We start from the raw sequence: 12,513 nt of genomic DNA on the forward strand, positions 1-12,513 counted from the left end.
ACTAGATGTTGGTGAGATATAAACATCTGTACAAAAGGAGGTACTGCTCCCTATAAATCAGATCCTAAAAAAACACAATCGTACACAGTGCTAAACATCAAACACCCTATTGGATGCCTTTGTATGTGTGTATACAAGACAAATGACCATATATACTAACTATAACAATGACTAAATATTATGAAAAGAGAGAATATATGAAAATAATTCTGTATACTGAGTGAGATATATTAAGTCAGACACCCCCATAAAATTCCACTGGAGAAATAGTTTGAGAATAATCCAGGGGCAGGCTAAGACATAATCAGTCATATTAATTCACACCTTGGAATGACCAACTTTATTAGAAGAAGTTATCTATTTCCCTAGTCTCTTTATGTTACTATTAGGAGGAATAGTAGGATTGAGTGTCCCTGTTGGTATATGTTCAGATGGTAATGTCTAATAAGGTGTGTTAGCTTCCACAATTTAAAGCCAGACACTGTGGAGATTTAGTGCTGCTGGAAAACAGTTTATCTATGTCACCAATGGACAAATATCTTAGATTGCAGTTTCTGGTCAGATGGCAATTCCGCAGAATGGAGTCCAGATCTCACAGTATCTGCTCCGTGCTGTGCAGGCTCTGCCAGCTGTATAACACTAGGTTGTGATTGAAGAGCAGTCTCCAGCAAGAAAAGTGGGTGTTCTCCAGTGCCTGGGAAAGGGGCTGCTGATATATATATATATATATATATATATATATCTCTCTCTCATGGTAAGTTGTCTTCTGTATACATACAAGGCAAATGTTAGGTAGCAAAAGATAGATATTTTTTAACATCAAAATGAGAAAATAAAAATGCATTTAACATTTCAGCATATAAAAAGCATTTCATAGTTTCAATGTCAATTTATAATAGACATTATTCATTACCTGGACGTTAGTGCTGTTGATGTGTATTAAACTACAAAGCAAGTTATGCACAATATAATCCTTATTTTAGGAACCAATGATGCATTTTACTATTTTCCAGTTGAATATGAGGGAAAAGCCAGTGGTCCTCTCAGAAAAGAAACTTTGCCATGAGTGCCGGAAGCCTTTTCAAGATCCAGCTTTTGTCAGACTCCCCAGCGGCCACGTTGTCCATACCCACTGTGCTGCAAAACAGCACATCAACAGCAGCATCGACGGTCACGTGTCGAACCCCAGTAAACGAACTTGAAAAAAATCAGCCAGAGATGCCTGTATTATCATCTGTCCATGAGACATCCACGGATAAGAATTGGGAAGCCTCTGTGCAGTGTGATGTGAGAACAGTTGACTTCTTAGCAGATATGTTTACATATGTCAGAAGTGATTTGACTGTGCAGAAGTTCTCATGCAATGATAAAGTAATGAAGAATACAGTTCCTTAAACGATGATGAACACCTTAATTATCAGAACTTAATAGCTGAATGGAGCTTTTTTGCATTTTTTAAAAATATTTGCACTGAAAATATTTTGCATATACTGTGATGGGGCAATATAACAAATACATGTACACAATGTATTTACTCATGTTTTGGAAAAATTGTCTGTTTATCACTAATACGTTTCTGTGGAAACAAACATGGCTGCAGTCATCGTGGAAGTATGTGATCTATTGGCGTAGTCAGTTATGGATGTATCATATATTGCACATTATACCACTAAACTCCCAAGTGATGAAACCATGATCTTGCAGAGCATTCCAGTCACGTTAGGGGGTGATCATTTTTTTTTACAGAGAGACGGTCAACTCCATCATGGATGGTATATTACGTAAGGCCAGGAATAAGAAGTCTTAAAAATACATCTCATATCACCTATTTTCTCTTGTCCCATCAGAGCTGTAATCAAGTCAACATTTTAATGACTGCTTCAGTATAGGAAGATGACTTAATATCATTAATGGTGGGTCTTCTGTTACACTTGACTTTTTCACTTTCTGTATTCTGCTACATTTAAAACTGCATAAAATAACTTGGTGGGCACCATAAACTGTTGCCTCCTATTTACCCATACTTTATTCCAGAAAACCGTTATGTGACATTATCAAGGAATTAAAGATATAAAAAAAAATGTGTTAGTTATTACAGTAAGTACCTTAAAGTCATTGTGGAGCGATCCAAAAGGTTCTCCAGGAAGAAACAAAAATACTAACGTCCAAAGCGCACACCATCCTTAATAAATTATATCCATTATTTTCCTTATGTACAGCAACTACAATTAAGATATTGTTTCTCCTGAATATTTAGGGTGGAATTTAATTGTTTTTTGTGTGTCCAAAAGTAATGGGCACCCGACAAACCTATTCAATTGTTCAGACTTGCACTAGTGAAACGGGCGTCCATTACCTATCACACTTCTTGTGCCTAAATTCCCTGAGTTTCGCCGCATAAAGCGTCTAAACATGTGTAAACTATTGGACGCGCTGCTAAAATGGCAGTTTGGGCCTCCACCTCAGGAGGGAGCAAGCAGAAATATGGGCACCCACGGCAGTCGCGCCCAATAAGAGCAACAATTGAATAGCTCCGTCGGACACCCAAACAGCATTTGAATTCCCCCCTTTGAGTAATACTAGTCTGATATACTGATGTATTGTAAATGTGTTACCTCTAATAAAGGATTATCCCTCCCAGTGGTAACAATAACAACTGACATATGTAGAGAACGCCTAAGTGGGACTTACGCTGATCAGAGCCGGGTACGGAAAGGCAGGCTATGATTTGATACATATATTCCCTAATGCTTCATTTTGAGATACATTTGGTGAGTGCGACTTTTAAACCTTGACTACTACTTACATGAAAGTGTCTGCTAATAGATTTGTGCACACTGATGCTAGACACTACACAGTCCATAGTAAAGGAGGGTGTCTTAGCTGATATTGCTTTATATATTGAAGGAGGATGGGCATCATTTATTAGGGCTGGTAGCGCTGCAGATCTTTTCCATATATTTATGTGATAATACAATATGGTTTGTTATGACACATTTGCACATTGATAACAAGCTGTTTGCATGGTGGAAGTGTTGGATGTGTGAATTTAGGAAGACTTCTTAAGGTTTAGCTTTACTGTTAAACCCATGTATGCATGTTGTAATTATGCTGATCCTTCATAATAGATATTACTGTTCTTTTCCAAACCAGTATCTCGTTATTCATTTGCTAGAGTACAGTCAGTGTACTGCTATACCTATCTATGTCATTGTACTATGGCTGATTTTGAGGTCCATGCTACATGTGTACATAATATATCATATGCTGTATGCATAAAGTACACAGAGTTTAATTTACTTTTATTATTTCAATCAAACTCATTTGCTGACCAAATATGTATTTTAGCAAGCAATAGTACATGAAATCATTATTTTATATAGTCATTGTACCATTCCAGAAGAGTGGCTAGCGGATAGGAATGTATCATCGTAAACTTCTGTTTTGCAAAAAACGAAAGCTCCCCAGTATTTGTTAAAGTGTACTTGCAGACTACACACAGTGCAGGCGGACATTTTGAGAGCAGCTTATCAATCAGAATGGCTTCTACATTACAAACGTTTCGAGCTCCTAGGTAATTGATAGGCTTTATATTGTAAGTAGGCGACAGATACTTTAAATATTTTATCCAGTTTACAAATTTGCACATTTAACATCTAAAGGGAAATAAGGTACACTAGTGTTCAGGTAGCACATTTTAATTTATAAAGATGTATAATGATGCATTGCTGATCTAGTCTTGTATACTTGTTTTTTAGTCTTATTTAATTAAATGATGCAAGAAGAACAAGTTTGCAGCAGCTAGATGTCAGGTTTGATCACCTTCGTCCAAACTAGGCAGACATGTGATTAATCTTTTTACAGCTACTTGCTGTATGACTTTTTCTATAAAGTTATGCACTACAGTTAAGAAGTGACGACAGTTGTTAGTAAAAGGTCTCGCTCCCTCTTATTGTTGTTATAGCCAATAAAAACATCTAGTAGCCATGTTGTTTATATCGCAGGCTCTAGAGCACCCGGTACTTACACAGGCTGCAGAACTAATATTCCTGAGACTGCAGCCTCACAATTCACTGAATTAAAGAACCTCATGTCAATTGGTCTAGAAGCTGTAACCAGTGATTTGATAGGTGCCCGTTAAACAAAAATATCCCTATTTTATCAAGATAATTGAATGTGTTTTGAAAAGCCAAACGTTTTTACTTGATTTTGATATAGTAGTTCCAGGAGCAACAGAAAAAGAGTTCTATTAGCTTCTTTCCAAAGTCAGTTCTTCATGGCAGATAACAGTCGCAAATTGCCAGCAGCAACTGTCAGTCTATCAATGAGGTTTTCTTTTGTTTTGTTGTTTGCAGTTAGTCTGTGTTAGCAATTTAAAACCTATTTTTCTGATTTTCTATCTAATTTATCCAAAGCACTGTGAAATGTATTTAATTAAAAGTCATACTTCTGTTTGTGTATTCAATTTGTGCATTTCAAATTCAAAAGAATAATGTTTTATGGTATTATAAGAAATATTTCCTCTGACACAGATTGTTGAAGAGCGAACACTCCAGTTGTGCATTATTCTGCTTGTAATGTGCAACGACTTCACCTCATTTTCTTGTTCCCGTTAAGAACAGAAGTGGTGCTGTATGGCTCATGCTTATTTAGTGGCTTCCAGGATTTCTCAAGAGACTGAGTGACAGTACTTGCTAAAAAAAAAAAAAAAATGCAGAAATCTTTTTTTTTTTTTTTATTTAACTGGGTCATTCCATGGTAACTCACGTTACAAAGTGACATAGCAAACCGTTAGCAATTTGTATATACAGTTTTTTAAAGCATGACCTGTCTTATTATTTTCTCAGTAAATAAAATCAATTTGACATAAATTCCTTTTGCTGTTGATAGCATTATATATACTTGCTATGTCACTTTGTAACGCGAGTAACCATGGAATGACCTAACTGCTATATTTATAGTAGCATTTGGATGTTGTTTTATACTTTGCAGTGCTTCTGCTGGATTTTATTCTGTGATGGAAAAAGTGGGTGTGGCTAAAATAGAACTGAGTTGGGTTATTTGCAATGCAAAATTATTGTGTGCATATAAAATTATCAGAGGAAAATACAGGCAATAATTCTCCGTCCCCTTAGGTAACAGAGAAAACTCACAATGTCCGTAAGGTGTATTAAATGCTGTAGTACATGTTGTATTATGTATATTAAGACCTGCACATTCTGTATAAATTTATAGCAAAAATATATATTATTTTCCCTTGGGAAAACTCGCAGTTCGAAACATTCAGAGTACTCAATGCTGTTTTATAAATGTCACTTCACCTAGTTTGGCCACTAGACGTATGCACTGCATAATAAATATTTGTTAAAAAATTTGTTGTTAACATGATAATTGAATGAGTACAGTAAATAGACCTGTTAATTCTTATGACTTAACATGCGTACTTTATATAGCACGAATCTTCAAAATGCTTGAGACACATTCTCTCTGAATGTCTTGAATATTTTGTATGATCAAATAAAGTTGCCAGATAAAGCTTGCTACATATTGAGATGTACTAACAATAATATGCCATGGAGGTGACCATGACATATGTAGGTGGCTATATGGAGTAGGGAAGGAGGATGTCATGGTGCTATGTGACTGTTGTTGCCGTAGTAATCTTTGCCACTTTGTAGAATTAGAAATCATTAATAGTAGCTTATAAAACAAATTAAGGACAAATGATACATACCAAGATTCTTCCTATAGCCTACCACAGTGATTTATGTAAACAAAAATACCTCTGTTTATGGAGTCGCTGCTTTAATGATTGCTCATCTCAAATGCATGTATCTACTTAACACACTATTTTCAGCAAATTTGTTACATTTACAACAGACTGTTAACATTTTGGTTAATTGCAGAATATGACCATAGAAGTTTTCAGCCATTACGCTCGCCTCCTTTCTGCCCTTAGCACAATATAGCAGATCAGGTCAATTCTTCCTATACTGTGCCTCACATTGAATCTCCCTATTCTGATATTTTCTCTGCAAGGAACACTGTATAGCTTATTTGGTGAGGTCACTCTCAGTAGCTTTGCTAGATTCATTTCCTACTTACTTGGGGTTATATTTACTAAGCAGCGAATTTTCAAAACTCTTGATTTTTGCAGATTTAGCTTTCCAGATTTAAAAGGGCAATAATATTGAATGCAAAATAAGCCTAATTTTGCAGTTACTATTATTGCCCTTTCACATACTGTATGGTGGGTTCTAAAAATCCATTGCTTAGTAAATATATCCCTTGGTGAGTAAGGATAGATTTAGTGATGTGAGAAAGCAAGCATTGGTAGTCACAAACTGTTTTCTCTTTTCTGTGATAATTTGAACTGTAAAGAACTTATAAATGACATTTATGTCTGATCTTGAGTGAGTATGACATGTATTCCATATGATATGCAGAAGATGGTTATGTTACTACAGTGGTCTGATTGCTGCAATGAGAAAAAAATCAATGTGCTAACATGTTATGATACATTTGCTTTTTAAGGGCACTGCTGCCTCAGCATTATGGGTTGTATGTTTTGTACATAGGTGTGTCCAAGACCCAGTGAAACATGGAATGTAAAACTGTAAAGCTGTTGATTTTATTAAAATTATATGCCCTGCAATTATAGGCTGTGTTTTGTGTCAACAGATGAAAATGATTAGATGTAATATGATAAAATTGATACTTATAAATATTTTTATTCAGAAATTGGTATGGTCAGGCATTTGCAGTCCAGGCAAAGCGGATTTCTCTGCAGGAATGTAGGGAGCGGTGCAGGGTCTCACATGGTCCCGTAGTGCTGTGACCCCACTCATACATGATTAGCCATTTGGGCTAAATGGAAACATAACTTTACAATAATAATCTTAAAAAACACTATGGAAACCAGGGGTGAGTGTTATGCATATGAGTTTCACAGGTATCCTGGATGTGTAGTACACGGGCAAAAAGTGTAATGAATAAAGGAGGTGTATTCTGTGGAGCAGCGACAAAAACACCTGCAATTAGTATATATGTACATTGCAAATGTTATGGGAGTATTTGCATTATTACTAGTTACCAATTTGGGGCAAAATGTAATAAGGTCTGAGTTTGGAAAATGTGCAAGTATAGAGCTATACTCACAAATTTTTAGAGCTCACCCTATGTAATTGGGTGCGAGAACATGCAAACTCGCATCTTTCTCACCCCCCCAACTCACGAGGGCAAAACACGTAAAACATTGTAAGCATAAAAGTCGGGCAATGTAATAGAGTAGCAAGTGTTTAATTTGTACACTATTACTGACTGAAAAGTGGTATGTGTTTTTGGCTATTTTAATATTTCTTTTGCAGGTGAACTATAGGTACCAGCGCGCCCTTAATGGCCCCACATGCTGGTACTTGTGGTTCTCCAAGTACCAGCATGCAGGGGGAGGCTCAATAGTACCTGGGGTTGGTTATGCTTGTTGGGGGGGGGGGAGCCGCACGTCTTTTATTTTTTTAATTTTTTAAACTGTTTACTATATTTTTAAACACAGAAGCTTTCACTGATCTATGAAGGCTTCTGAATAACTCGGACCTTGTAATGCAAGTCGCATTACAAGGTCCGAGTTTTCATAGGACACACTCGCTGACTGTGAAGGCCATTGGAGTAAAGTGAGTTTATTGCCATGCTTCTGGAACCAGCTTGAGAGGACTTATGATTTCTTACATGACGCATTATCCTGCTGGAAGTAGCTGTTAGAAGATGGGTAGACTCTGGCCATAAGGGATACAGCCATTCTGAGCATTGTTGCTGATAATATGTAACGTTTAAATGATTCTCAATTCGTATTAAGGGAACTAATGTGTGCCAGGAAAGCATTTTCCACATCATTACACCACAACCACCACAAGCTTGAAACATTGACACAAGGTACTGTGGCATGGATCCTTGTTTATGGCAAATTCTGACCCTATCATCGGCATGTCACAACAGGGATCAAAATTTATCAGACCAGGTATATTTATCACCAGTGGTCAGATATCGATAGTGACAAATGTGATGCTCGCTTTGGACATTAGATGTCTTTATGTTGGCATGTGTGTATCCCAATGATTGTTGATGGTAAATCACTATCCCATAAATGTCTTTAGTCCACTTGTCTTGTTTACTGTATAGTCCTTGCTAAAATTCTTGCTTCTACAATCAGTGTCAGTATTATGCAACTTCGTGACGTAGAAAATCCCACAGTTCCAAATAGTCTTTATTGTGCACTTTAGGTCCACCATACACACTCCTACATGTAATCCATGCTTCACACTGTATCACAGCACCTCATAATCAAGGATCATTATCCATTTAAGGTTATATCCAACTGTATATGAGCTACTCAATCTGGAGATGGCTGTATAGAACACGCGTAAAAATTTTTTTTAGAAATTATTTCAATAATGATAACTTTTAGCCTTTTTTTTAAATGATTGCACTATGTGGTATCAGTATTATTTAATAATAAATTCACTTGGCATAAAAATATACTGATCAATAGCTGTGTACTCATTAGATGGTTGCATTCATACAACACAATACATCCAATGAGCAGTATTTAGGTAATAATTTGGCAGAGGCTGGTTTTATATCCAAAATCATAAGCTGAGTTTATCATTGAACAAGTCCAGCTCATGTATTATGTACAGTATGATTGCCAGTAGTGTGTACGGTGCATACAGTATGTGATGTAGCTAGCATTGCTCTCTGTACTCTTATGGAGCGTACACACGGTCAGACTTGTCAGATGAACGATTTGAACGATTTTACCAAAGTTTTGAACGATTGAACGATTTTTGACTGCATTAAAATGAATGGAATCGTCCAAGTCTGACTGCAAACCCATCAGATGTCAGATATCGTTATCTGAAAAACGGGAACGCGCTTCGTTGATCGTCCATCGTTCAGGCATGTCAGATATGAACGATTTTCCTTCAGATATGAACGACTGAACGATTTTTAAATCGTTATCGTTCATATCTGAAGGAAAAATCTGATCGTGTGTATGCACCATTACTTGCAATATGGTCAAATGTGTAAAGAGGATCCCACTGAATTGAGTGATTTTAGAATACTTTCTATTTATTGCTATAGATTGTGTTGGGAACATACCAGCTCAGGCTCTACACATAACATATTCTACAGTGTATTTAAAAATCCAGCTGATCTGTATTGACAAATATCAGTCTGGTTAGAGCTTTTCATCACAATTCCAAACCCTCATTGTTTGTGAACAGAATGGGCATCATTTAAGCTGGGTACACACTGACAGATATAATGGGCGATTAATTGAACGGCCAATATATCTGGTGCCCGTCAGCCAGTGTGTACCCGTGATATGTCTGTGAACAACGTCGTTCAAACATATTTCATTGGCTGTGCTGCACAACCGATGGACAGCTATATCTGCAGACATATCTGTCCACTGGCAAGTGTGTACGGGCAATCAGCCGATCGCCCGTACACCTGCAGCAGGACCCACGGCTGTCTGGAAGATGATGGTCGTTCAGTCTGTATGAGCGACCATCATCTACAGATATATCTGCAGATCACTCGATCTGCAGATATATCTGCTAGGTGTGTATCCACCTTGGAGTTTGGCCAAAATCCATCTAAAAGGTGCAAATTTGTACGTGAAAAAAACATGTGGTACATCCATATTCATAAAGGTAGATGGATACTTGTGTTCATATAAAGCTGGCTGCCACGAATGTCCGCAGTTGTGACCGCTTTACATCCCACTTAGAATCAGGCCCTCTAGCTAGATGTAATCCTTACTATAAATCAGGCCCAAAATGAGGCTGCACTATATTGGTGCAGTAAAATTGGGCCATGTTGTCTGCCTGTAGCCTGACCATGAAGCTATGTCTCAACAGACTCTCTTGTCTGGATAACCCTTAGTATAAACCTACAGCATACTTGTCTACTTTTGAAAAAGAATTTCAGGGACATTGTGAAAACTACATTGATGTGCACTGGCGTTCTGAAGAGGGCGTATACTCAATCTGAGAGATGTCATGGAATTTACTTCACTCCAACTGTAAATGAGCCCCAAAGCAGTTAAATACTCATAGTTTGGCACACACAAACTATACTAGGTAGATAGAAAACAGAATGTTTTACCATAGCTATGTATGACCATACCCTTCAGCCACCCTGCTTTGGGCAATGTCCCGCCACCCCACCAGCGGGTCACAGTATCCAGCAGGGGGGAGAAGTTGGGGGAGCACTCACCTATGCATAGTAGAGCAGCAGGTGAATAGATGCTGTTTGCATGTCCTCGGCATGTAAACAGTGTAGGAGAGCGCTCGGCTTCCCCCAGAGGGATGGGAGCGATGGCAAGACATGAGGTTACGCCCCTTTGCGGTCCATTGACTCACCTAACATCTGTTGTGAAGTGTGTGAATGACTGCTTAGAAAATATGATGCACTGCTATTTTCTATCCTTAAGGTCACCCTCTACCACCATGTTCATGCAATTCATCACACATCATTAGGTGCACAGCCACTATCAGTGTGCTGGAGAGCATTTAACATTTTCCTCGAGCACACATCTCCCTATTCTCCACAGGTTTTCCTCAATGGTGAGTGGAGAGTGATGCAGTGGTGGATTTCCCGCTAGACACATGAGGCAAATGCCATGGGGCACCACTAGCTAGGGGCAGCACAGCATACACCCTGCATCAGAGCTTTCCAGTGCCCCAATACAGCTGTATCTATTTAGATACAGAAGCCATGGTTACCACAAGAACTGCATCCCCCGTGATGCATCGGGGGAGTCTCGGGAGTGGGCACATTCGCAGTCTGGAACCTTGAAGAGGATGTTCTTGGCCTGCAAAATGGCCAAAAAAGAACAAGTAGCTGGAGGAGGTGGAGTGCCACTAAAAACCTGTGGGTGGTGTAGCTGTCAATAATTGTGTGCCAGGGGTGGCCTGAACCCTGAATTCACCTCTGGAGTGATGACATCACTGTGTTGTGCACACTCAGCCTGGCCTCAGAGAGATTGCTAGATACTTCAGGAAGCATCCCAGACATTCAAGGAGGTTCTGCAAGTTTGATCTATAGCATCTAATGAAAATCCACAGCTTCATTGTAGGAAACTAGTCCCGCTACTGGCAAATCCAATTACGCCTTTTTACTGTCCAATAAATATTTTTTTCTTTTACAATCTGACTGACTATCCCTGGAGACTCCCGTTACCAATCCAATTTAAGACTATATTTCATTTCCTTCTTGACAGAAATTTGCTTATTTCACCCTATTTATCCAATGGGGGAAATTCAATTCAGTGAGATTATCTTGCACCTGCACACGAGGGAGGCAAGTAGCTGTTGTGACAGAGTGTAAACACCGGCAACAGCATCGGAATTCCCCTATGGGGCTGCAAACAAAAATCTGTGACCCAGGAGGTACCGTAAAGTGCAGCAGATAGCAGCACTTACTCGCAGGTGTGAGATAATCCAACTAATTGAGTTACTCCCTACAATAGCTAATATTTTGTTTACAGACAAGCAGGAATGTAACATTGCATTGCTAAATGATGATCCCATAAAAACTAGATGCCCTGCTTCCAAGCCAGACGATAAGCCTTCAGCCTGACAGGTCAGGCCTCTCTCTGGGGGATCCCAGAGTGGGGGGCCGACTACTTCAATTCACCCAGAGCTGGTGCTAAGGGGGAACTCTCAGTCGAGCAGCAATGTCGGAGGTGTCACGCATCCTGTCTTGGGCGGAGTGCCACCTTCTGGCCATCTCGGCAGTCTTCATTCCAGGAGTTCTCAACTGGGAAGCAGACTTCTTCAGCCATCATGACGTTCATCCCAGGGAATGGTCCCTTCGCCCAGAGGTATTTCAACTACTCGTGGACAGGTGGGGACTGTTGGAGGTGAACCTCATGGCCTTCCATCACAATCAAAAGCTGCCTGTGTACGGGTCCAGGACAAGAGATGTCGGCGCAAGCCTGGTGGACGTGCTGTCAGTGACATGGACATTTCAGCTGGCGTATCTATTCCCTCCGATATCCCTGCTGCCTCGGGTCCTTTGGAAATTCAAACAGGATGGCAGGACTCTTCTGCTGGTGGCTCTGCCTTGGCCCAGACGTCCTTGGTACTCCGATCTTCGGGTCCTATTCATCAACGTTCCGTTTCTTCTGCCTCAACGTCGGGACCTGTTGTCTCAGGGGCCCTGCTTTACCCGGATCTGGGTCGTCTGTCTTTGACGGCTTGGCTCTTGAGACATCCGTCTTAAGGTCCCGGGGGTTTTTCCAGCTCAGTCATCAGCACAATGCTACAGGCCCGCAAGCCTGCTTCTGCCATAATTTACCACAGAGTGTGGCATACTTAGTTTCAATGGTGTGAGTCCAGAAACTACGATCCTCAAGCGTTTCGTGTTTCTAGGATTTTGGCATTCCTTCAGTCTGGGTTGGATCTAGGCTTGCGCATAGCTTCTTTGAAAGTTCATGTCTGCACTTTC

General features: G+C 39.4%; 1 protein-coding gene across 2 annotated transcripts in view; it reads left to right on the forward strand.

Annotated features, from left to right (window-relative positions):
- TGFBRAP1 (transforming growth factor beta receptor associated protein 1) overlaps positions 1–6,645 on the forward strand; it is a 65,146-nt gene extending 58,501 nt beyond the window's left edge. For both annotated transcript variants that reach the window (XM_088454162.1, XM_088454163.1), the window contains exon 12: positions 1,014–6,645. In XM_088454162.1, coding sequence (XP_088310288.1) covers positions 1,014–1,202 — 189 coding nt within the window. In that variant the 3' untranslated portion in view covers positions 1,203–6,645. The remainder of the gene's footprint in view (positions 1–1,013) is intronic.
- Positions 6,646–12,513: the final 5,868 nt, after the last annotated feature.

The sequence above is a fragment of the Taudactylus pleione genome, unplaced genomic scaffold (assembly GCF_031769625.1).
Source record: "Taudactylus pleione unplaced genomic scaffold, aTauple2 ptg000609l, whole genome shotgun sequence".
Classification (NCBI taxonomy): domain Eukaryota; kingdom Metazoa; phylum Chordata; class Amphibia; order Anura; family Myobatrachidae; genus Taudactylus; species Taudactylus pleione.